This window comes from Rhinatrema bivittatum, chromosome 4 (genome assembly GCF_901001135.1).
Source record: "Rhinatrema bivittatum chromosome 4, aRhiBiv1.1, whole genome shotgun sequence".
In the NCBI taxonomy this organism is placed as follows: Eukaryota; Metazoa; Chordata; class Amphibia; order Gymnophiona; family Rhinatrematidae; genus Rhinatrema; species Rhinatrema bivittatum.
Window position 1 is genome coordinate 442,317,134 of NC_042618.1, and position 26,446 is coordinate 442,343,579.

At 43.8% G+C, this 26,446-nt stretch overlaps 1 protein-coding gene across 3 annotated transcripts in view; it reads left to right on the forward strand.

Moving 5' to 3' along the window:
• C4H3orf20 (chromosome 4 C3orf20 homolog) overlaps positions 1-24,539 on the forward strand; it is a 39,557-nt gene extending 15,018 nt beyond the window's left edge. The window contains exons 4-11 of one of the 3 annotated variants that reach the window (XM_029601590.1): positions 1,390-1,597; positions 4,972-5,076; positions 5,862-6,186; positions 6,932-7,048; positions 8,489-8,527; positions 9,922-9,963; positions 21,173-21,315; positions 23,532-24,539. In XM_029601590.1, coding sequence (XP_029457450.1) covers positions 1,390-1,597; positions 4,972-5,076; positions 5,862-6,186; positions 6,932-7,048; positions 8,489-8,527; positions 9,922-9,963; positions 21,173-21,315; positions 23,532-23,670 — 1,118 coding nt within the window. In that variant the 3' untranslated portion in view covers positions 23,671-24,539. The remainder of the gene's footprint in view (positions 1-1,389; positions 1,598-4,971; positions 5,077-5,861; positions 6,187-6,931; positions 7,049-8,488; positions 8,528-9,921; positions 9,964-21,172; positions 21,316-23,531) is intronic. The other 2 variants (XM_029601591.1, XM_029601592.1) reach the window with 2 other exon arrangements.
• The last annotated feature ends 1,907 nt before the right edge of the window (positions 24,540-26,446 follow it).

Genomic DNA, 26,446 nt, shown 5'->3' on the forward strand with positions numbered 1-26,446 from the left:
TGCCGGTCTGCTTACTGGCGTTCCTCCCCTTTCTCAGCAGCCAGTGCAAAATGCAAGATACAGGAACTGTGACTTCCATCTATCGCGCTCAGAAGGGGAGGACTGCCACATGAAGAAGCTGATTGCTGCCCTCTGCTGCTGCTGCCCAGCACTGCACCTGCAGAATGCTGTACCTCCCAGAGCCCTCTGTGGAGCACCGTGCATGAGCTGAGAGTCGCTCCTGCAGCTGCTTCCCTTCCCTGCTCATCCGCCTCCCGCTGGCCGTGGTCCTGAGCCACCTCTTACTGCTGACTCCTGCAGGCTGCAGCTTTTCCAGCATTTCCTGCTTCTGCCATTGGCCCAAAGCCTGAGGGGACACCAAGGAGATCAGGGGATGTTGTGGAGGGAGGTGGACTGGGGAAGAAAAAGGGATGAGGAGAGAGAAAGGAGGGATGAGGACAATGGGGGAGAGAGAGAAAGGGGAGATGGGAAGAATGAGAGGGAGAGAAAGGGAAACGGGGTTAGACAGAGTCTTGTGGGGGACATAGTGCAGGAATTGAGATAGAAGGAAACTGGTGGGGATGAGGGGAGGGTTAAAGGAGTTGGTTTCTTCTAGGGAAGGGGAGGGGGAATGAGGAGAAAGAGGACCTCCTTCATTCCTCAAAGGTAAAGTTCTCTGCTACTGTTGTTCTGCATTCATGGCTTTTGGTAAGTGAAGGGTTGGTTACTCCTGATATAGAGCAAGGCCGAGGTTTAAATCCATACCACTCAGGACCTGCTTCATCGCAGGATGAGAGGAAAAACCTTAGGGAGCTATTTTTAAATATGTGGGTTGTTGAAGAGGTGCCCGCTAGCGCCCTGGGTACTTCCGTACCTCCAGGCTATGCCACCTCGTTTACAGCAGTTGCAAAGTCAGCACCATGAAAGCAGGTGCAGGGATTTGAAAATGAGGTCCCTGCATGTTGCTTGCTGGCTGTCCTGTACAGGTAAAGGTATGGATGCTGTTTCACAGTGCCAGCAGGGGGGGGGCAAGTTTCAGCCAGTGATTTTACCCGAGTCACTGCTTAGTCACCCGGGGGGAAACTCTTACAAAATTCTCCTCCTGACGAATCAGGGCCTCAGCAGGTATTCTTTTCTCTTCCCTTTACTCTGCAGTCCTACAAGAAACATTTCAAAAATTCTTTATTTGGACTCTTGAGTCATGCAGTTGTCATAATCAGTTTCCGTTGATGTTGGCTCTGTGAGATTACCTAATGAAATAGTGCATTGGCAAGAATTTGGGCTTTTTATTCAGCTTGCCCAGCAAAGTCACCTTCCCAGACCTCGGGTGCTTTTAGCCAGCTCCAGGGTGCCTGATGTGGCAGTCTGTTGCATTCATCTCTTTCTCTCCGGCGGCCTGCTGTGTTTCAGGAATTGACTCCCCGCACATTCAGAGGATGTCCAGCGCTCCTCAGAAAACAACAAGAAAACGCAAAATCCAGTCAGCGGCTGCTCCTCCGGTCACACAGGATTTACCGGCAAGCCAGGAGAGTGAGGCACACGGAGGTGAAGGCCGCTTCCAGTCAGCGCCTGCTGGAAATATGCAGTGGGAAGTGTCGAGGAGTTCCCCTTCTCCCAGGTAAGTGACGGGGCAGGACCTGCCCAACCCTGTGGCGAGGTGGAAGAACTGGGAGGGGAGAAAGAGAATCAAAAACCGGTTTTTCATGTGGCCTAAGAAGAATTTCTGGTTAAACGGTTCATAGTGTACCATAATGCCCCCTCCTGTACATACAGGTAGTATTCCTTTAGGCTAATATTATTTTGACAGAAATAGATTATTGCTTGAAGCTAGACAATAAAGCTCAATGCTTTGCCATCAGCAGCCTCCTGCACATCTTAGAGAGGTGTGAGCTTTGTGAGGGCAGAATATCTTAGTAAAAAAAAGTAGGCTATTATATCACCTAGGTGTGGCTGCCCTAGAAAGCAAGTACCTACATGTTTGTGGGAATGCAGGTGTTCTGGAATGCTAAGAGAGATTTCATACACACATGCTCTCTCACACACACAAGCTCCCTCTCTCTCATACACACACACACACACAGGCTCTCAGACGCATACACATATGCTCACATTCCCTGTCTCTCACCTGGGCTTCACCCTCTTTTTTTTTTTTCCTGGAGTTTGTGGGGGGAGGTGGGGGTCCCGCGGCTTCCTCCTCACTCAGGCTGCTGGTGGGTTGGAAAGACATAGCAGGCCCCTGGCCTCCTTTAGTGTTTGGCTGCCGGGGGGATGGGATGCACTGGTGGTCACGCAGCATCCTTTAGTCTTCGGCTGACGGCAGAATGGGGCCTCCTCTTTCATGACCACTGGCAGGATGGGATCCACAGTGGCTTGTCGGACCTCCTCTTTTATCGCTTGGGCTTTCTCTTCGCACAGCTCACTTCCTGTGGATCCCCTATTATGGTCCAGCAGACTCCTAGGGGTCCACAAACCACAGATTGGGAACTACTGTTCTAGAGAGAACACCTTCAGTTCCCTCAATTTCTCTGTGCAAGGCTTATAGTAGAGCCCATGCACCATTTTGCTGGCCCTTCTTTGAATTGCTTCCACTTATCAATTTCCTTTTCTAGATTTGATACCCAGAATTGAACACAGTTCTTAAGGAGGGGTCTCGCCAGAGATCTGTAGAGGCTATTATTACTTCCTTCTTGCTACTAGTGATACCTCTCTTTATGCACCCAAGTATACTATTAGCTTCCTTAACTGCTTGATCACACTGATTGGCTAGCTTGACCGCTCGTGCTCTACTTCCATAAAACTATTTGGCCCTTGTATTTCTGAATTTCAAATGTATGATTTTGCTTTTCTAAAAACTGAAGTGTAATTGCAATACCTTTGACCATTTTAGCAAATGTTTAAGTCATCTTTCATCTTATCTTTCCCCTCTGGCATGTCTGCTCTATTGCAGATTTTGACATCATCTCCACACAGGCACATTTGGCCTCATAGCTATTCCCCCACATCACTTATCAAGGTACTGAAGAGGTCTGGGCCTAGCAACCATCCTTCTGGCACCCCGCTGGTCACTTTCTCATTACCAGAGTGAACATGCTTGACTGCTGCTTGGAGTCCTGCTGCTCAGCCAGCTTTTTGCCCAGTGTAATGGGCAAGTGGAAGTGGCCACTAGATGGAGCTCGTACTCTTTGCAATTCACAAACACATACTCATGTTATATATATATATATATATATATATATATAAGTAATTCAGACTTTATTGTTACAACACTATATCATGCAGGTTACAAGCTGAATGATGGTTACAAGGATAATAGGTAATAAGTAAATAAAAGACAAGAGAGTTTGTGAGTGTGTATATATATGTGTGCAATAGAGTTGAACTTCAAGAAAAATACTTGGTGAATTGCAAATGAGTCACATGAAAGACACCTTCATTAAAAAGGGGATACAGTTGAACCACAGTCCACAAAAAAGGATAGTTTGTTATTGTTTCACAAGAATGTTGTGTAGAGTCCTGTGCATATCTTTATCACTTCATATAGGTTCCACAAATATTTGTGTCCTGTATTGACTCTGACCCTACAAAGGCCTCTCTTTTGCCATACAGGGGAAATTATGTTTCATCACTATTCTTGCGTTGATACCATGGACTATATTTAGTGAAGAGAACTCAATCTCTTATTGTTGATTCTACTTTATATGTCAGTTTGCCAGTTCAGTGTCTCAAGACTTCAACTGTTGTTAATTAACAGCTTGCTAAGTACAGCATAATCATATGTGAACTTCCAATGTCTTCGCAGCGTGTTGGAAACCTTCCCATGTTTATTTGCCAGAACTGTATCTGTAGCAGATTTCAATGCCTCCTTGTAGTACAAACTCCTTGCAGTACAAATGCAATGATATATAATAAATTAATTACAGTTCAGTTAGTGCTAAATCTGTGACTTCCCTGGATCTGTTCTCCGAATTCAGCTGTGATAGTCCTTATCGTTTGTCTTTGAGTACATAGTGCTTGGACAGACATGCGTTGAGCGCTGAGCTACCGACTGTACAGAATTGTAGGTGTTTCAACTTGACATATATATGTTCTCTATTTTTTTTTGTTTATACTAAAAAGGCCCATCTCCCCCTTCATCCACAAATCAATCATACTGCTCAGAACTGCCAGATGCCAAGTAATTAATATCTGCTGACTCAGCAGAGATTTAATTCCACTGCTTCTCTTCCCTGCATATATTTGTTGTCCTATCCCTAACCCCAAATATGTGTTCATTCAGTGATACAATATTCCTTAGGAGCCTGCAGGCCCACCATTGATACATATAATTCAGTGGTGCAGTTTTCCAGAAGACCCTGAGTATTTGTTCACAATTTATACAGCTAAGTCAGTGGTACAATTTTCCAGGGGCTTAGCTGATCCTAAAACCATGACATCGAGATGTCTTCATATTTGCTGTCCCTTATCTAACACACCCAGTTTTCATTTTTCGGGTTAGCGTCCTCACCAGTCTTCTATGGGGGTAACTTTCAAATGGTGTTCTGAGGTGCAAAGTCCACTCATACCTTTCACTCATGGTCTTTGCCCCACATTTCGGAGGGAAAGCACGCAATGATTTCCGCTTGGAAAATTGCCCCCTGTATAAAGTCCTCATGAGCATTTACACCTGCATTTTTCTGCTGATACTTTAGCAAGGATTGCCCCTTGTGACACCATGATCCTGTAACCCACCGGCTTCAAAGTAGTACTGCCAATACCGTGCTTACCACTGATGTTAAGCATTCAGGTCTTGAGTTGTCTGCTTCCTCCTAGGTCCCGCCCTTCTGGAGCAGGGCTATGTCTGCCCCTCCGCAGTCTCTCAAAACCTCTCAGGTGATAGGTATTGATCCGAGCTTTTGTGCACTGTGATGTAATGGAATTCTTTGATTTCCTGACAGCCCTGGCTGCGTGCTGCTAACATCCTTTTTTTTTTTTTTTTCTTTTTTTCCTCTGCAGATCTTCCTCTTTGCTGAACAGCCATTTCAGACACGAGCAGGCTATTGTAACTGAGCTGGGCTTTAATAAACCTTCATCCGATGGCCACAGCCTTGATAAATCAGGGTAAGGACAATTGAGAATAACCGACCATGTGCAAGCCAAAAACACAGAGATGTGTAGATGTAAATCTTCAGCGATGAATGGGGATTATTTTGGATGACATCCTTAGAAGCCAGTAAAATGGTTTCTGAGTGCTTGCTTTAGGGATTTCGGAAATGATCACACAGCAAAAAAAAAAATAAAAAATTATAGAAATGGTTTTCCTTTCCAAGAAAATTGAGATTTCAGTAAAAGATTACTTGAGAAACATAAACCAAAAGTGGTAAGATAAATATAGTCCATGCTGGTGAATTATGTGTGACTTAGAGCAGTAGCTCCTTGGTTAACCAGTCACGCTCAGAGCAAATTTCAAAGCCATGCTCCTGGATAAACAGGGATAAACCTGGCTAAAAAATGCTCCCTCCTCTCTCATTTTGGCTAAAAGTACGCTCGCTCTTCCCCAGCATGTGCGCTTTTAGCTGACCGAGAGGAGGCGTTCCCCGGTGTGTATTTAGGTTGGGGCGGGGATGGAGGGAGCAAAATGTTGTGCTTAGATTGGATTTTCTGTTCTCCAACAAAATTTCACCTGCATAAAAAGCAGGGTGCAGAGTCTATGAGCACTTTATAGCCATGGAGCGTTTATAAAGAGAAGGGACGTGCAGACTTCCTCTTTGAAAACTGCCTCATTGTTTATAAAGAAATTGCAGTATTTAGCTTGGCTTTATCTGAGCTGTGCATAAATTTCTCTTTGGATATTAAAATATAATGTATTCCTCATATTAAACTTGCTTCCTTGCTTTTTTTTTAAGGACCCAAACAGTTCCTCCCATGCCTTTGCAGACCTTGCTGCATGATCAGAGCTTGTGGTGTAATTCCCATCTGACCTGCCCTGTGGTCCTTCGGAGCATTGCACTAGGGGAGGAAGGGAAGAGGTGCAAATGCAGTAGTCACCAGATCCCTCGCGTAACAGACTTGGAGTATGATCACCTTGTTAATAACCAGATGTTTGCCTTGAAACAAATCGTTGTGGTCTGCGTGATTTCTTCCCTTGACCCGGAAGAAGATCCTAGCGAAGGCAAGTTGGAAGAACTGTATGAAAGAAAGAACCAGTATAGGAGCATGCCTTGTATGCAGGTAGGTGACGTGGGTGTTAAAATTCACATTCAAGCATGCCTGAAGGTTCCTGAAGGCAACATCTTAGGAAGTGCCATGCATGGTCAGGCACATGGTCCATTGCACCCCAAATCCTGTCTCCAACAGTGGCCAGTCAGGGTCACTTGGAAGCACCCGGCAGATCCTAATAGAGCAATCTGTTTCCTGTTGGTGACGCCCAGAAGTGGCGATCCCCACGTCTAGCTGGCTAATAATTGTTAATGGACCTGGCCCTCCAGAAACCTGCCCAAACCTTTGAAAATCCCAGGTGTACAATGGGCTTTAACTACACCTACTGACAATAAACTGCACAGCTTACTTGTGCATGGACTGAAAAAAAAAACTTTCCTAAAAATTTTTTTTTTAATCTGCTACCCATTAGGTTCATGGAGCATTCCCTACTCTTAATGCTGTTTGAAAGGGTAAATAACCATTCCCATTAACTTGATCTAAAGCTCTGCCACGTCCCTTCTTAGTGATCTCCTCTCTGAGCTGTAGAGCCCTAACCTGTTTAGCTTTTTTTCAGAAGGGAGATGTTTCGTCCCCTGTACCATAAGTAAATGTAAAAAACACTATTAATGAAATTCTGCTGCTGCTGCTGAAGCCATATTTCCGAGAATTCAGTTAAACCTGTCGTAGTCAAATGAGCTATTGAAATATTCACAATTTAATTCATTAAATGACTTTGGTTTGGCAAGACTGTCATTGACTTCTAGTGTTAACGCAGAGCCGCCTGGATTCCTTTCGCCTGCTCAAATACGACATCAGCACGGCAGATGAACTGACCGGCCGTAACGGCTCCCTTCTGGTGCAGAGACACAACATTGCGCCCGGCATGTTTCTGGTAGGTGGGTAACCCAGAATCTCTAACTCTCTAGGTATGCACAGAGAGAAAAAATAATAATTCTCTTCTTTTCTTTAATTTCGTTTTGTTTTGTGTTTCGTTTGTAGCTTCGTTTCATTTTTCTCTTCTGTTTAGTGCACACTATTTGCAAATAGCATGCATAAATGTCAAAAAAACCCCCCCCCCCCCCTCAATTCTTCTGTCATTTCGGTCAGCAAAACGCCACAAAATGGCATTTCCTACATCTTTTCAAACCACTGCACTTCCTTACTCTGCTAGGGGAGGAGCAGTGAGCCAGGAGAGCGCCTGAGAGGTACAGGTTTAAAAGCCTGGGTCCGCACTAACAGTGTTCCTCCTCACCTGTCCCCTTTTGGAAACTGGAATGTCGATCCGGTAATCAGACGTTTCACACCAGTGCTGGCTGCATGCAGTAAACTGCAAGAATTTTGTTGGGATCCAGTTCTTTGTCTGAGAGGCACTAAGGAAATCCAAACTACTGTTGTTAGTTCTGCAGTCCTGTGACACTGATAGATTTCTGCCAGTATCTCTGAGGATGTTTCCTTATTTGGAAGGGGTGGCGGTGGAAGGCTTCGCAGCCAAATCATATCAAAATGATTCTGTTTCATTTACCTCACAAAATCCAGATAAAATACAACCTAGCAATGTTTTGCAGCAGCAAGAAGCACCAAGTCATATTCCCGGCCCAAAGCTATAAATAACGATGGAAGGAATGTAGTTGTATTTATGGCACGCTGTATCCCACAGTTCTATACAAGCCATGAGAAACTGCTGTGGTGCATTAAATCGTGAAAGAACAGAGGGAGAAACATTAAGGGACGTGCCCCCTTTGTTTGTTTTTTTTTGTTCTTCAAAACTCAGAAATAAGACATACCCACTGCAAATTAAATCTGTTTAACACAGTAAACATTTCCTATTAATACATTTGGTTGCTCTGAAAGATTCCAGATGCAACTCAGGAATAAAATATACCTGACCACTAGGTGGCGCTGCAAATCCATGGAACGTCTGAGAATGTTATCTTTCTTGTTAAGCAGGGGTTTGCGAGACCGAGTGAAAACAAAGCTCAATGAACAAAAATACAGAAGATGATAACTTTTTTTTTATTGGAATAATGCAATACATTTCTTGACTAGCTTTGGGGAGTTATACTCCGTCAGGTCAGAATAACAAAGGCACGTCAAGTCAGATGACGTTGCCTGTGGAGCTCCTGAAAGCCTGTCAAGAAGTGTATTAAGTTGGTCTAATGAAAAGCTATGACCTTTTATTTCCGCACATTCTTTACTAGTAGAAACATAGATCAACAAATCAGTTGGTAGCGATGCCTTTTCTTGGACTAACTCAATGGCTATTGCTGACATTCTTTTTGTTGTTTTTTTTTTTTTTGTTTTTTTTTTTTTGTTTTACTTCCATATATCCAAGTGGACTAACGCGGTGCCCAGACAACGTTTTCCTTCAATGGTAGGAAGGAATTATGACTGTGAATGGCTGTTGGAGCATGTGAAATGATTATTAGGCTGTTGGAAATCCACACAGCACTGGAGTGCTGCTAGCAACACTGTCATTAAATTTAGGACCATTTCAGTCTGCTGTTACACAAGCTGCTGTATAGAAGCAAACTAAAAAAAAAAAAAAAGGCCTTAGTCTTAAAGATTTCTTTTCTCCTAAATGTACCCTCCTCCCTGTTTGTTTTCTTGTAAGAGACAGAAGGTGCCATCTTAGGGGAGGGACTTGCTTTTAGAATAAGTTGCATTTTCCCCCCTTTACTCCTCTTGGGGCTTCCTGCCTTTTTATTAAAGGGGGCAATTTTTAGATGCACATTCCCCAAGGATATGGTAGCTAATTTTCAACGAGAAATTATGTGGGTACTTTCCTTCCTCGGAAAATTGCCCAGGAGCAGGAGGCACCTGCGGGCTTTGCCCCTGCTTTTTCAGCAGGCAGAAATTGTGCTGGAAAACAACCCGCAGAGACTTGAGAATCCAAACTCCATGCACCGTTGCCCGCTCCCCCCGCCCCACACCTGCTCACCGTTCCCAGCAACGTCTCCCCCTCAATCTTCGTAAAAGCACGCGCGCTGTGAAAACCCACTCATAAGCTTAGCAGGGCAAGGAAGAGCAATTTTCAAAATAAGCCCTTCGACTTGCATAAAATATTTTGAAAATTGCCTTCTAAACCTGTAGGGTAAGATTTCTGTTTTAGGAAAAAGCCGTGTAAGGCAGAAACACTTACCGTACAACCGTTTAGACCGCTTAGAAATTTTGATTTGCGGTATACAAGGTTTTAAAACAAATAAATAAATAATTAGTGCATCTTTTGCCCAAGGCTCTAATTTCTAGGATTGTGTTCTCACCCAGGTCAACCAGAAGAGTCTGATCCAGTCCCAGTTTTGCCTCATTGTACACCTGGGATTGTAGTTCTGATTTCTGTGAGCAAAGTAAGACTACATCTCCATGCATGCAATGGGGCAAGGCCAGGCTGGGATTGGATCAATCTCTATGGGTTAGCCAGAGTGAGGCTGCCAGCCTAATCAATTTCCTGAACCTTCAGGATGGCAAGCATAGGTGCATGCAAAAATGTCTGCAGGACTGCATTGTGGAACTGGATCCGAAAGTGCTGAATTTTAGGACTGGGCAAAACTCCCCACAGAGCTTGCTTCTATGCTGATGGTTGTGTTTGCACCATTTTATTTTTCTGTGGAATTTTTGTCCCTTCCTGAAGCTGCAGGAAATTCAGTCCTTGGGCAGAAGATGTGCTGCTTTAAAATAGTGCAGGCTTTTTTGCACAGTTGTTTTCTTTTGCTTGAAGTTTAACATCTGGCCTTTACATTTTTTTTTCCCCGTGTCTCCTCGTTTTAGAATATCAGGTCCCAGCTGTACTACCTCCTTCCTGCATTAAAGGTTAGTCCTCATTTTCGGGCCAAGTTTTAGCTTTGCCTCAGGTCGGAAGTGCAACAGCTTCCAATATTTAAAAAAAAAAAAAAAAGGAAGACTTGAAGTGCATTTGTTCTTTGTCTCTTCCAGCTAGTATGGCAGGACTTGGTTAGGAAAACAAATTAAGAAAAGTAAAAGCCAAAAGAATAACAGCATAAAAAGCTTTAGCGGAGGGTTTGGCCACCAGTAATCTGAGCCAAGAAGCCAGTCCCTGTGCTAAGTTTGTGGGCATCCGCCTTCCATTCCTTCTGTCCATTGCGAAGTTTCTCAAATAGGAGCGGCTTTGTGTGGAGCCTGTGTTGACATAACATAACAGAGTTGAAACAGAAATCCTGGCCAGCCCTGTGGGAATGCTCTGGCTTGCTTCCATGTTGCTGTTTCTGTATTTCCACATGGAAGTGGTAACTTGAGTATGAAAGAAGTTGTAGCCCGTTATAACTGGTGTCAACCCAAATCTTTAACTATTTACGAGCTTTCCCCTACTCATTCTTTCTGGAAAATATACAGAGTTTGTTGCATACAAGTTAAGAATGAGGCACTGGTATTCCTGTGCAGTAGTTATAGTTACAAAAGTGCTGACTTGGGGGTCAGTTTTAAGACCCGCGCGCTGATTTTATAACACGTGTGCGCGCCGGCACGCTATAAAATCCGATGGCCGCGCGCGCACACAGGAGGGGGGATTTTATAACCTACGCATGGCGACGCAATCGGCCGGTCCCCAGTTCCCGATGCCTAACCCTACCCTTCCTACGCTTCCCCTCTCCACCCCAACCCCTAAATCTATCTTAGCTATCCCTTTTTTTTGTTTTTGACCTTACTTCATGCCCCGAGTTGAAGTAAGTTGCGCGTGCTGGACAGCGTAAAATGGCGCAGTCCCGGCCCACCCCCCCCCTCCCTGCTCAGACCATGCCCCTGATCCGCCCCTTCTGGAAGGCCCTCCACTTCTGCGCATAATGGGGGGTATGCGCGTGGCTGGGCCATGCATGCAAACCCCGAAATTTACGAGCGTAGCCCTTTTAAAATCCAGGCTATAGTGCTTAGGGCTAGATATGGGTAAAGGAATTTTTCCATGTTGGGTCCTTGGGAAAAGTGCTTTGCGTATCAGGCCTTATGTGAAATGAGGGTCCTTTCCATGGCAATCCATCTTAAAATGTGGGATATTATTTTGGCCAAGAAATGTAGAGAATTTTGGGGCCTTATCCAAAAATAAATTTGTCCACATTCTGTGCCGATGGATAAAATCTTTATTGAAGACGACCATGTGTCCTCATCTTTCCAGAAGTTAGATTGCTTTGGTGTTGGTGGCAGGGGAAAGAGAAAATTCCTGGGTTGGGGGAGGTCACTAGATATTGATGAGGTAGCCTCCACCGTTTGCTCTGGATTTGAGAGAGCCTGGGATTCTCGCTTGGAGGCATCTCCTTCATAGTGGCTGGATGTTACTGGAGGCGGTGTGAGCACAAGAGGTCATAATTGTTTGGGGTTCCTCCCTGACAATTGTCGATGCCTCTCAAGATTTGAGCATTAGGCTTTGATTCAGCTTGGGAAACAAACATTTTCTCTCATTGCTGCAATTTATTTCAACCTTTTGCAGTGGAACTGTAAAAAAAAAAAAAAAAAAAGTGAATGTGGTCTATTTATTTATTTAATAGATTTATGTGCCGCATGATCCAAAGTACTCGGCAGGTTACACTTGACATACATAATAAAATGATATAACATAATATACACAATCAAATAAAATAAAATCATAAAAAGATAAACAAAACAATAAAAAAATTAACATGACAATTTCTCACATTGTATAGTAGCATGATGTTACAATCACATTTTCAGAGAGGCAAATGTTGTGAGAAATAAAAAGCTTTCAGCTGTTTCTAAAAGTGCACTAACATAAAATGTTATGAATTTCATGGGGTAAGCTGTTCCATATAGTGGGTCCCGCTACATAGAAAGTTCTCGCACTAGTTTCACCTTATGGAATGTCTAGATTACGACCTGCTGACCTAAGTGCCCTTTGAAGTTTATATTCAGTATCTTCAACCTTGCACTGACACGTAAGGGGGTCTCAGGACTAAGTGCTCGATGTACTAGAATCGTCATCTTAAACTGAACTCGCCATTTCTGAAGACCGAGGCCCCAATTATATTTTGGCTTACCTGGAGATTCGAATATTTCATGCAGTCGAACTTTGGAAGCAAGCATATATCGACGGAAGTCGAAAAAAAAAAAAAAATAACCAGGTGCCATTCATAATGAAATAAGCCCGAATTTGGGGTGGTTGTTCACATCAATGGTTTTACATATGGAGGTTTTTGAAACATTTTTGCAGGTCAAAAACATAAAAAATGCAAGTCATTTTTGTATTCATGCCTCAGAACACAGGTGGATTCTTAACTCTGCTATCACTAAAGCTAATTTGGATTTGTAAATCCTAAGAGTTAAAATCTTATTAAGGGAAAACAGATTGAGCAAATGCTGCAAATGGTAGGATGAAGGAGAGCATATTTAAACAGTTTCAGCTTTGCCATTAATTAATTCAGTACTTGAGGAAAAAAATGTTTGTATATGTTTTGCATGTAGACCATTAAACTGAAAGTAATGTATTGCAATTAATTACTTTAATTTGTGCAGGCCTAGCTTTTGTTCACATTTTTGAGAACAGCTAATATCAACCAGACCAAAGCGTGACGGGAAAAGATGATATTTGGTTAAGGCAAATCTGTCGCTTTGTTTTAATGTCAGATTCTAGCATTCTTTGTTAAGGGTCTTGGAAAGGATATTTTATTTATGGAGGGTTGTGCTAGACAAATTATGTCAGTTTTAGAGGTGGGAGAGGGGCTATCTCATATAAGTTAACTTTCCATGTCAGTCCACATAGACATGTAGAGACCGAGGTGATTTTTTTTATTGGACTAACTGCATACGGTTGTGGATGGCTTTGGACAGTTCGAGTGACCTGAGCTCATTTTGATTTGACCTGATGAAGGAAGGAAAATGCTCCCAAAGCTAATTCTCAAACACATGAAGTCCAGCTAAATGTTGTCACCATAAACTGGATCACTGATCTCTTTTACTAGATCTATCTGATCTCAAAACCCCAGATACCTTTAGTTAACTTCTCTGATTGTTTCAAGCACCCCTGCAGAAGAAAATACTTACAAAATCCTTGATGGCTTATTATTGACAGCAGGGCTTAATTTGTAGATTAAAAAAAAGGCGAGGAACTATGGAGCAGGTGAGGGGGAGCAGGTCAGGACCAGGTGTGAACTCTCTCTCTCTCACACACACAAATGAACACACTCGTCGTCCTCCTTATTCCTGTGACCTTATACCCCCTAGGCCTCACCAGTGCTCAACTCCCAGCTATAGCCCCAGGCTCACCAGTGCGCAGTGGAATTACGGGATTGAATTAGCACAAGTTTGAAACTTGCGAGCAAGAGAGCCAGTCATCAAAGCCAGGGCCGAAGCCTTCTTGATAGGCATTATTGCTTGCAAGTTTCAAACTTGGGCTAATTCAACCAGTGGCAGAGTTAGAATTGAATTTTTTGGTGGGACCCAAGGTTAACATGAGTGGGCAGTAGGTATACAGGTCTAGACACTATTACATGCTTATCGGTAAATAATGCCTTAGCATGCACCCTACGATGGATTTCTGAGTAGTCTGCAACAGCTATCATGCATGAGTGATATTTTAATTCTGAACATAAGAAAATGCCATACTGGGTCAGACCAAGGGTCCATCCAGTCCTACATCCTGTTTCCAACAGTGGCCAATCCAGGCCATAAGAACCTGGCAAGTACCCAAACACTAAGTCTATTCCATGTAACCATTGCTAATGGCAGTGGCTATTCTCTGAGTGAACTTAATAGCAGGTAATGGACTTCTCCTCCAAGAACTTATCCAATTCTTTTTTAAACACAGCTTTACTAACTGCACTAACCACATCCTCTGGCAACAAATTCCAGAGTTTAATTGTGCGTTGAGTAAAAAAGAACTTTCTCCGATTAGTTTTAAATGTGCCACACGCTAACTTCATGGAGTGCCCCCTAGTCTTTCTACTATCCAAAAGAGTAAATAACCGATTCACATCTACCCGTTCTAGACCTCTCATGATTTTAAACACCTCTATCATATCCCCCCCTCAGCTGTCTCTTCTCCAAGCTGAAAAGTCCTAACCTCTTCAGCCTTTCCTCATAGGGGAGCTGTTCCATCCCCTTTATCATTTTGGTCGCCCTTCTCTGTACCTTCTCCATCGCAATTATATCTTTTTTGAGATGCGGTGACCAGAATTGTACACAGTATTCAAGGTGCGGTCTCACCATGGAGCGATACAGAGGCATTATGACATTTTCCGTTTTATTCACCATTCCCTTTCTAATAATTCCCAACATTCTGTTTGCTTTTTTGACTGACGCAGCACACTGAACCGACGATTTCAATGTGTTATCCACTATGACACCTAGATCTGGTATATATATAATCCTGCTAATCTGGCACCTAGAGCTGCCAGATTAGCAGGATTATATAATCTACCAGAAGGTTCAGTCAGAATAATTCAGTAGCACACTATTAGTTTGTGGCTGGCTTGTTAAAATAGATTTTAATCTAATGAGCACACTTTTCCCAAAGTCATTTTTGTGCTGAGAACCTGGTTTATATGTGCGTAAAACGTCTCTTGTGGAATCTGTGCGCGTGGAAGTACACAAGTAACCCGCTTTCACATGTGCTTCTATGCAAATTGAGCAGAGGCATTCCGAGGGGGCGGAGTCAGCACTTACCATGCATTCCTGGGCCTTGCAACTTTCCAGCCTCACAAGGTCTTCCTGCAATTTATCACAGTCTGCTTGTGATTTAACTACTCTGAACAATTTTGTGTCATCTGCAAATTTGATTATCTCACTCGTCGTATTTCTTTCCAGATCATTTATAAATATATTGAAAAGTAAGGGTCCCAATACAGATCCCTGAGGCACTCCACTGTCCACTCCCTTCCACTGAGAAAATTGTCCATTTAATCCTACTCTCTGTTTCCTGTCTTTTAGCCAGTTTGCAGTCCACGAAAGGACATTGCCACCTATCCCATGACTTTTTACTTTTCCTAGAAGCCTCTCATGAGGAACTTTGTCAAACGCCTTCTGAAAATCCAAGTATACTACATCTACCGGTTCACCTTTATCCACATGTTTATTAACTCCTTCAAAAAAGTGAAGCAGATTTGTGAGGCAAGACTTGCCTTGGGTAAAGCCATGCTGACTTTGTTCCATTAAACCATGTCTTTCTATATGTTCTGTGATTTTGATGTTTAGAACACTTTCCACTATTTTTCCTGGCACTGAAGTCAGGCTAACCGGTCTGTAGTTTCCCGGATCGCCCCTGGAGCCCTTTTTAAATATTGGGGTTACATTTGCTATCCTCCAGCCTTCAGGTACAATGGATGATTTTAATGATAGTTTACAAATTTTTACTAATAGGTCTGAAATTTCATTTTTTACTTCCTTCAGAACTCTGGGGTGTATTATACTATTGTGATTTACTACTCTTCAGTTTGTCAATCATACTATTGTCAATCATATTATTGGTATGTGCTTGAAGTAACAGAATCAAATCTCGGTGTCCGAGAGCCTCTGCTATTTTGTCCGGGAGCTGCCGCTCTGGTTTTGTTTGATTTTTGATTTGAAACAAGCTTAATGCTGTGAGAGCAGCAGCTCCCGGACAAAAGAGCGGAGGCTCTCTGACAAAATTCCAGGGGAGAGCGGCGGATCTTGTCAATATTTTGTCGGTTCGATAACAAGAAGGCAAGAAAAAGTCAAAGTTAAGTGTCCCATATAATCTATATACCGAAACTGTGAATGGAAATCAATGATTAAAATATCGAGCATAACAGTCTAAAGAATAATTTATGAGATTTCCATTCGCATTAAGTAATTCAAGTTTCCACATATGATGTTCTATTGTTGAACTGTAATTGAATTACATCATATTTTCAGTTATCATACTAGTAATGATATTGCATCAACCTGAATATGTGCAAGCCCTGCCATCCTGCCTCATCCTTTTTCCCAAGGCTTCCGACTCCCCTTGCTAGTCAGAGTGAGAATCTATTTGTTTGATAGAACAGTTTTTCATTCCTTTTTTTTTCTCTCAGTCTGAATTCTGCAATTTAAGACTTTTTCAGTTAAAGTTCTACAGCTTAAGATTTTTGCTATCCTTTGTTTTTAAAGTGATGTTTCACTGCACATTACCAGCACTACTCAAGGGGGCTGTGAAATGCAAATCCCCTACCTGAGCCTCTGACTCGTGCATTCAATGGTCATTTAAGCACCTTCGCCGTAAGGGGGGCCTGGTCACCTTTTCCGGGCTGGTAGCTCATGCTACATAGCTACGTTGCCCTTTTTTTCTGCTGCAGTTCATTCTGTAGCATTCTCTTTCTTCCGCCCCCCCCAGGGGGGGAGGGGGCGGGGAGTTTCATAGGTATAGGTATGATGGCAGGGGATACATTCAGTACCAGGGCATAATCCATGCACAGTCCCACCAAACCCTAGCATGGAGTCTCTGAAAGGTGGGAGGAGAAGGATACACCTCCAAGGGTCAAGGCATCTTGGAAGTCTCTTCTATTTTTATTGTGGGTGTAAGCTGAAACTCGGTGTCTCTGCAGCTTCCCAGTGCCAAGAAAGAGGCTGGATTCATGTGTGATATTCCAAAAAAATAAAAGTTCAGCTTCTGCAATAGAAATGAATTGGCACCAAGTACATTTTCTCTTAGTCACATCCATAATCAGAGCAGTAAATTAAATCCCAAATAATCTGCATGTAGTCTCCCAATGTTTTCCCAGGGTATCTTGTCTACCCTTGGATTGGATATAGACTGCCTGGCTTGCCATGAAGAGAGCTCCTCCTAATCCTTAAGGATCTCCCTATCCAAATACCTGGCTGGGGTCCACTGCTCGATCCTTCCTTCTCCAAAACTCTCCTTTCCTGTTCTCCTGGCTTAAACTCTAGAGGGGGGGAGAGGGGGGTGCTAGTTTCCTCCTCTTTCCTCCCAGCTGTCTTCCAGTTCTTTTCTTCTCAGCTCTTATAGATGGCACAGGAATCTTTTCATCTGAAGGATCTAAAATTACTGCAAATACGGGGATGTCCTTTCTCTTCCTCCACTCCTTTCAGGCAAGAAGCATGGACAAAAAAAAATCTTTCTCCCAGTAAAATTCCACATCCACTCAAACAGAGCTGTACGTAGGCAATTTGGCAATTATGGCCAAATGAAAAAGTGCATCTCTTCTGCTAGCTCTTCCCCAGGCTATCACCACCATCCCCCCCCTCTCTGCACCTTCTTCCCCATCCCTGACCATCATCATCAACATCCCCCACCTGCCCCCTAGCCAAAACCAACATCCTCCTCTCCACCCCTAGCCACTCCACCCTGTGTCCCAATCTCTACAACCAATAACCTCTCTCCTCTCAAACATATGATCATTGCCTTCCAGAGCCCCCCCCCCCCCTCCCAACACAGGTAGTGAAACAGTATAATGCCTACCAGGCCAGTACTACATCGAGGTCTGAAACTGCCCCGGACCTCTTCTGGTTCTATAAAAGATACAGCCCTTGTCCTCTGGCAAGTTCTGGGGCTTAGGATCTCCAAGGTTCTTCATCAACTGGTCCAGATCCTCCCCAAACAGAAGTCTGGCCTTAAAGGGCAACTTTCCCAGGTGAGTTTTAGATCAAGAGTCAGTAGCCCATTTGCAGAGCCACAGAAGCTGGCACACTGTGACTGACAGGGCCACGGACAGAGAGAAACTCCATAAGAAGTCATACAATGGATCCACCAAAAAAACTGCAGTGGACACCATCTTGGCCACCTCTTCGTTCTGTTAAAGCTGCTGGATCCAGTGCAGGAGAACCCAGACTACCAGAGCAGAACAGATGATGTCTGAGCTGCCGTTGCTAATGAAATAAACAGACTTCTCATAGGAGGCTCCATCTTACTATCTTGCGGATCCTTGAGCAACATGCCCCCCTCTACAGAAATAGTGGTACACCTAGTCACAACCATGACCAAAGCGTCCATGTTCAGAACCTGAAAAATCTTCTGTACCAAAGCTGGAGGGAAGCGAATACAGGCGTTGCAGTGAGCCCCCTCAAGCCAGACTCCGGGGACTCCCACTTGGCCAACATCATCTCTTTGACCTCCAGGGTGGAGTGGGAAAGTGACAGTAGTTTTCCACTTCTCATAAGAACATATCAAAACATGCCATACTGGGTCAGACCAAGGGTCCATCAAGCTCAGCATCCTGTTTCCAAAAGTGGCCAATCCAGGCTACAAGTACCTGGCAAGTACCCAAAAACTAAGTATATCCCATGCTACTGATGCTAGAAATAGCAGTGGCTATTTTCTAAGTCAAATTGATTAATAGCAGGTAATGGACTTCTCCTCCAAGAACTTATCCAATCCTTTTTTAAACACAGCTACACTAACTGCACTAACCACATCCTCTGGCAACAAATTCCAGAGTTTAATTGTGCGTTGAGTGAAAAAGAACTTTCTCCAATTAGTTTTAAATGTGCCACATGCTAACTTCATGGAGTGCCCCCTAGTCCTTCTATTATCCGAAAGAGTAAATAACCGATTCACATTTATCCGTTCTAGACCTCTCATGATTTTAAACACCTCTATCATATCCCCCCTCAGCCGTCTCTTTTCCAAGCTGAACAGTCCTAACCTCTTTAGACTTTCCTCATAGGGGAGCTGTTCCCCTTAATGATCGAGTCCCACACCGGAGTGTCCTGGGGCTTGGACTCCTCCAGCCAGAGAAAAGAAACCACCTGTTCAATTAAGTAGCACATCTCGTCCTGGTGCAGAAGATGGATCACGGAATCATGCTTAGGGCAAAGGGAATCTCCCTTTCTTCCATGGATGCCAAACTATTGGCATCCTGGGGTCCCTCAGCATTCCCAGGGTCCTCCCCCATGAGGGCCCCAGTGGTATGATAGCTGGGTGTGTTCTCTTGGCCAGAATCTGGGGAGAGGGATCCGATGAAGAGACCCTGTCCTGGCCCTGCCCTTGTCCTAGAGAAGGCACAAAAGGCCTGGTAGAGGAAGTGAAAAAATTGAGCTAAAATCTCCCTTGGGCCCTGGGGCCAGACTGGAAGCACTCTCCATAGGGGATCCCCCTATGGAGGCAACATGGGAGGCAAGCCATGCTCCCCCCGCCACCCCAACCTCGCTGATATCCAGGCCTGACTGTGGGCAAATTCAAAATGGCTACCGACTCTGGAGCCTGTGTGGTAGACAGCGTTCACGCCCCTTCAGAGTCAATGTGCCAAAAAATGTAAGTGGGTGGTGAAGAGGAAGCTAAGCTCTTCACTGAGCATTCTCCTGGCTTCTCACCCATCCGAGCACAGGCCAGACAGGACCTTTCTCCGCTGTGACCATAGGCCTCAAAGTATAGGAAGGCATGGGCCGAACTTTCTATCTTGCCATACAGCTCCAAAATGGTAGCAGGGTACACAATGCAGCCCCTTCCTGCCACTGCAGGCAGCCGTGCTAGTGTCTCCTGCTGCTTCTGCCGACGGCCTGCAAACACTGGCAGGCTGCTAATCTGTGCTTTCTTTTTGGTTTTTTTTTAACAAAAAATGGCAGGACTGTGAACAGGATGGGCAGAGGCAAGGCCCAGAGCAGGTACAGATAAGCAGGAAAGGAGAAACAGAAAAAAACCTCAGGAGCAGGAAAACTTCCACTCAGAAGCAGAGAGGGAAACTTAACTGTGGAGCAGGTCTCGAGATCCTGGATTCAATGCCCCTTTTCTTCCTTTTGTTTTATTACTTTGTTAATTTTTTTTTTTTTTCATTCTCCTGCTCCTGGGTCAAGCTCAACCCAACACCCAGCTGGTCCTTGGGCTCGCACTGCTGGTAGAAAAACCAGTGGCCTGGTCCTGGGGCCTGATCACAGATCCATCGTTGAGCTGCTGCACCATCGCAGGCCTACCATCTCCTGGGGGCAGAAAATACTGGCTTCTTACTGCTAGCACCACCTCCTAAGTAGTGGCTGTGATGTCACAGAGGAAAACAGTGTTGTCTGCCTGTATCTGCTGGTAGGGGGAAATAACCCACTTGTCAGGGCTGGGCTGGGCTGGGATAGCAGGATGAGATGGAAACTGTTAGTGTCATGATCTCCCACTCCATTTCAGGTTCCTCAGAGTCTGTACCATAAGCCCTTTAAGGTGAGATTCAGCTTTTGTTGGTGGCACATCTTTTGTGGTGGAAAGTTTGGTGCGGGGGGGACGTGTGGCATCTGCTAAAGCTTGAATCGGCCCCCAGGGCCTGATCCGAACAAAAATCCTATGTTACGTATATATCACATTTTACACTGGTAAAGCCCAGCACTCCCTTGTCCTCCAACCAGAGTTTTAGCACACTTGAAGGAGCCTAGATCGTGTGTGTGTGTGTGTGTGTTTTGCCAGTTTGCTCCTTTTGCTTTTTATATAGTAATGTCTCCTCGCAACCTCCTCCTAGCAACTTAAGTTTTATAGCAGGATGTTCACAGAAAGTCCATTGTGCATCTCGTAAAGCTGTATTCCAATGTTTTAAGAGTGTACAACCCCCCCTCCCCCAAAGTGCACAGAATTAAGATCTGTGTATTTTGTTTACCAAACTGGAATGTCAAAGAAGCAAGCTGAAATCATTAGGCAATAGCTATTTCCATGCTTGATGTGCTGTTGTGGGCACTATTTAAACAGCATTAATTGTGCTGAATGTAAGAAGCGATGATGATGTAGTAGTAGCTTACATTCTGCATGCCTTAACATAGCATCCCGATTGCAGAAGAGTCATCAGATTCGTTTTTGAGATGTACGAATATTAAAATAAATACGGGGCTCAGCTCAAAGCCTTATTAGTTTCATCTTGAAAAAAAGGGGGAAGGAATGCCACATGTCTTTCAGCCAGGATCTTTGTGGTGGGTGGAAAGCGTCTCTTCTCCTCATTTAGGCATGGATACGGTGCTCCACTGCAAATTCTATGCACGTGAAGGTCCCTGCCCCACAGAGCCTGAGGTGATGGGAGATAAAATGTCTTCACAAGGTCACAGGGAGAGTCAGTGGGAGAAGCAGGATTTAAGCCCTGGTTCCCAACCATTCCCTCTCCTTTTTCATCTTGCTATGAATCTCTCTCCTTTATTTTGGCAGATGTACATTCATGGAAAGCTACTGTTTGCTAACTACATTTTCAATGGATACAGCAAGTCATTAAAGGACCTCCTAAAGCAAATCGTGAAAACCAGGAGCGACCACCTCATGGGCCATAGTCTACCCAGTGACTTTAAGTTCAGGTATTCAGTCTAAGGAACCTACCCTATGTGAATCATTAAGAAATGTTTGTGATCAGGAAATGTTTGCAAAATAGTGTCCTCCCAATCTGTTACATGAGGGGAAAATATTTTTTTCTTTAATAAATGAGCTCCCCATAAAGATACACCCACAATTTCTCTCATTACACATGCCCTTTCCTGCACGTAGTGACACAAATGTAACATAAGGGCATCCAGTCTGCCCAGCAAGTTTCATAAGGTAGTAACGGCCGCTCTGTGCGGGTTATCCCTATGTTTCTGTTAAGGGTAGTAGCTGCCGCTACGTGCAGGTTACCACCATGTTTTTGTTAAGGGAAATAACTGCCGCTACGTGCAGGTTCCCCTATGTTTCTGTTAAGGGTAGTAGCTGCCGCTACGTGCAGGTTACCCCTATGTTTCTGTTAAGGGTAGTAGCTGCCGCTACGTGCAGGTTACCCCTATGTTTCTGTTAAGGGTAGTAGCTGCCGCTACGTGCAGGTTCCCCTATGTTTCTGTTAAGGGTAGTAGCTGCCGCTACGTGCAGGTTACCCCTATGTTTCTGTTAAGGGTAGTAGCTGCCGCTACGTGCAGGTTACCCCTATGTTTCTGTTAAGGGTAGTAGCTGCCGCTACGTGCAGGTTACCGCCATGTTTTTGTTAAGGGTAGTAGCTGCTGCTCCATGCAGGTTACCCCTATGTTTCTGTTAAGGGTAGTAGCTGCTGCTCCATGCAGGTTACCCCAATGTTTCTGTTAAGGGTAGTAGCTGCCGCTCCATGCAGGTTACCCTTATGTTTCTGTTAAGGGTAGTAGCTGCCGCTATGTGCAGGTTACCCCCATGTTTCTGTTAAGGGTAGTAACTGCTGCTATGTAGAGGTTACCCCCTTCAATATGCTTTGCTATTGGTCTTGGCCCTAGAAGCAAAAACCACCAATTCCATAATTCAAGTAAAGAATCTGTGATTTGCCATTAGCCATAAGGTTTTATTAGTTCAGTGTGGTACTTCCTGCCACTTGCCAGGAAAATAGCCTGCACATTTTCATTTATAATTAAAGTGGGCATGGCCTCCAAAGATTATTCACATAGTGGGATGCGTCCTTTAGACTGGCAGAAAGGCACAACGTTTTCAGCTGCCTGCTAATGCTAAAGTCTGGGGCTTGATGCTATGTATCTTTCATCAGAGAAAGTACAAAAGCAGGCCACTGGGGCCATAAAAGGGAATGTAAGTGGGTGTATGTTGAAAGGTTTCCAAGCTGCCCTTGCAATAAGATGATTGGGGGTGGAGGGGTGAAAACACACGTGTCATGCTAGGTCAGACCAAGGTCCATCGAGCCCAGCATCCTGCCTCCGTCTTAGACAGTGGCCAGTCCCGGTTGCAAGTACCTGGCAGATCCCATTCGGTAGATCTGTTCCCTGTTGCTCACTGCCAGGGATAGTAACAGCTTTCTTTAGCCTGCTGGCTAATAATGTGTTATGGACTTTTCCTCCAGGAGCTTGTCCAAACCTCTTTTAAACCCTGCTGTGCTCGTCCCCTTGCCCACATCCTCTGGCAACTGATTCCCACAGCTTGATTGTGGGCAGAGTGAAAAAGAAGTTACTACTATTTGATTTAATTATATTGTGAAAACATATCAACAGACCATGGAGAGACTTTGCAGGCAATCTTTTTTTTTCTACAGAAGTAGCAAAAAACAAACAAAAAAAAAAACCCCACCACCCACATGGGGCATCTTCTCAGGATAAAGGGAAATAGATTTTACCCCTTTGAAAGGAAAGGTTGCTGCTTCTCTGAAAAAGAGCGGCGACATTCATGGAACGGTGGTCGGGGGCTACCTCACACTTAAGATCATCAAAGGAAAATTGGACAACATCCCTGGATGAAAAGGATTGGTGGGGGCGCAGCCTTGAACTGAGTTGAGAGGTTTGGAGTTGAGAGAATTTGTGCTTCACAGCTGGCAGCAGCTGCACTTACTGCTCAACCTTATTTATTCCATTTGCTTTTCCATTTTGTTTCAGTAACATTTTAATAAGGGAATGAGGATCAATAATTAATGCTTAGCTTGGAGGCCTAAAATTTAGAGAAAATAGATTTTGCTGCCAGTACCCCTACATAAAATAAACTTTTTTTTTTTTTTTTTAAATATTAGCAAGGATCTAGTGGGGGTGAGCATTGACTTGTGCTATCTGCGTTTTGTACATGACAGCTGCTTCTTTGATTGCAGAACTGCTGCTGTTCAAAACTGTGCAACATTCACCATCTGCACAGGAAGCCCAAAGAAAGCAGACTCTCCAGCCTCCAGCATTAATCTGGGAGGTTTTCTCCAGGCTCCTGCCGCTGATGCCGACAGGCACAGGAAATAAACCACAGAATGCATGCTCCAAGCTATTGCCACTGCTGCTGCAGGGAACACATGTCCAGTTCATGATGTATTGGTGTAATCTGGATCAGTGCTCTTAATGATGCCGTACTGGTAGCACAAGAGGATGGCTTTACGGAGAAAGTCGGAGAGTATGGCTGTCAGCAAGCATCATCTTAACTGCTTCAGTGGTATTACATTCTGATGATTTAACAGCAGAAATAAATATTTTGACATCACAACATGTGCACCTAAATGGGCACAACAAGGTATAGAAGTATGGATTAAACACATCTCCAGCAGGTACCGGGTTTGGGGCAGAGGAATGCTCCAGCTTCCACTTTTTCCCCAATGGGGAAAAAGCAAGCAAGTTCAAAAAGTTTCAAGATAGGAGACCTGACATGACTTGGCAGAAAATCCCCACTGCCTCCAAGAGGGCCAGACAGGTGCACAGCAAGGAAATGTGGCTGGTGAAAGGGGGAAAAAAAGCATTGCTTGAAACTAACAAGACCTGAAATTGCCTTTACAAAGAATAAGAGTTTCAAACTAGCCTAATAAATAAAATAGAGCTGGGACATGTTTTCTATCTTAATGATGCCTGCTTCATCGGACTGGTTTCCAGTGTTGCTGTCTGTAATTACTTCCATCTGTATTAGGGTTATCATAGCTTGAACTGCCTTTTTGTGCTTTTTGGCTATGTATGCAACAGATAGCAGGGTCCATGAAGAAGATTTAAAAGCGACCCAAGAATGAATGTGTTTACAATACAGGCTGTAGCTTCTAGCCAATTTTATTGTCCTGAAGAAGACACTGAAGAAGAAGAAAAAAAGAGAGAGAGAAACAAACAATGTTAATATAGGGCTATTACAACTCCATCAGTGCCTGCTCACCCCAAGAGCAGTACAGAGAGCAAAGACCAGAGGAAACTGCAGCCAGGGGAGGACACACGTTGCCTAGGTGTACTACAGTGGGGGTGGTGATGAGGGAGGATTGTATAGAAGGGAAAAATGTTCATCAACTCCATTTTCAGTTAGCATCTGCCATCCAAGAGCTCAGGTAATGTACAGTATGCGGCCTGCATACTGAGACCATGTGCTGTTCATTAAAAAAGATTTATTTATTTAACATTTTTATATACTGGAATTCATTTGGCAAAGTTACATATCAATTCAGTTTACATAATAACTTTAAACAGGCATGACCAAAAGCAGTGCAATTACATCGAACAGGAGATTAAACTTGGGTCAAGTAAACTGGGGGTTAAATAAATAACAAACAAATAATAAAGAATATATTAAATAGAGAATACATTAAAGAATGAGTGGGGTTTTAGAGAGGACCTGGCTAGATATGAAGTAGTCACTGTACAAGCTGAAGATATTTGGAAAGCTTGAGCGGAATTGTCGTTATGGATTGAAAGCTTGTTCGAAAAAGATCAAACTTTTGTAAGGGCTGATAGTGTTGTGCTAGCAGTGCTACTTCGCCGGTCGTAGTAATATCTCATTTTACATCATGCCAGACATAGCACTCATTCCCACGTGCAAATATTCAACAGAAATTGAAAACAGACCATTAAGTATAATTGAAGATTTGTTGTTCGTTGGATGTCTCTCTTCTTACATGACCTTAACGGTAACACCAATGGGCTTCCAGTCTCTATCCAGTGCCAGCTTTGCAGAGCAGATTTCAGTTAGCGTACTGCCTTGAAACATAGCTCGGCCAATTACTGACTGAGAAACCCTAACATAGTATTTAGGTAAGCAGTAGAAGTTTTCGTATGGAGCATTTGAATTCAAGTGGTGGGGGATCATGTGTGACATCATTCCTATGATGGGTAAACCTCCCCCATGAGTTCCAGCCTGTTTTCTATAAAGAGAAGACTGTACTTCTGTAGGATTATATGCTTTAGAGAGCAAATATTAACCTATGATTATCATAATTTGTGTCTTCTGACTGGGAACAGGTACCATACCTCTCATAGAACACTACATGGCCAGTGTAAAGATTTGTTTAAATTATGCAGTAGCTCTCGCTGGGTTTCACTCAGTATCTCCACCTGAGCACCACGTCCACCAGTGGTTCCCCAGCCTGTCGGCTTTTCAGGATATCCACAATGAATATGCATGAGATAGATTTACATACACTGCCTCCACTGCATGCAAATTTAGCTTATGCATATTAATTTGGATATGCTGACTGGCTAGGGGCTCCCCACTGACCTACACCGAATATTTTATTTACTAAAAAACGTAGATCCTGCCTCTCTACAATGCTAGGCACACATGATCAGTCTCTGCAAGTTCTAGGTAGATGGCGTGTGCAATCTGCCCGGGCGCTAATCGTCAAGTACAAAACAAAGTTTAAAAATTGAAACTGTACAGTGTAAATGTTTCAGGGAAGATACAGACATTAAAAAAAAATTGCCACAACACACACAAGTTCTGGCTGTGATGAATTTTTACTTTTTAATGATAGGAATGTTTTGTTTTACAACAACTTCATTAAATGGAGCATTTCAAACTGTGAGTAGGATAATGAAATGAACAGAAATCCTATTGGGGTTTTTTTTGTATGAGATCTGTGTCCTAGGATCACCACACTTTCCTGTTGGTTGTTAAAGGGGCCACTATCATCTGTGTCATGGGTTATTGTTTGTGTGATTCATCTTTGTAGATTCAACTGAAAAAATTGTGAACTCAAATTTGGGAGTGGAGGAGTAGCGGGCTACGACCCAGGGAAAACAGTGTTCAGATCCCACTGTTGCTCTTTGTGACCCCTGA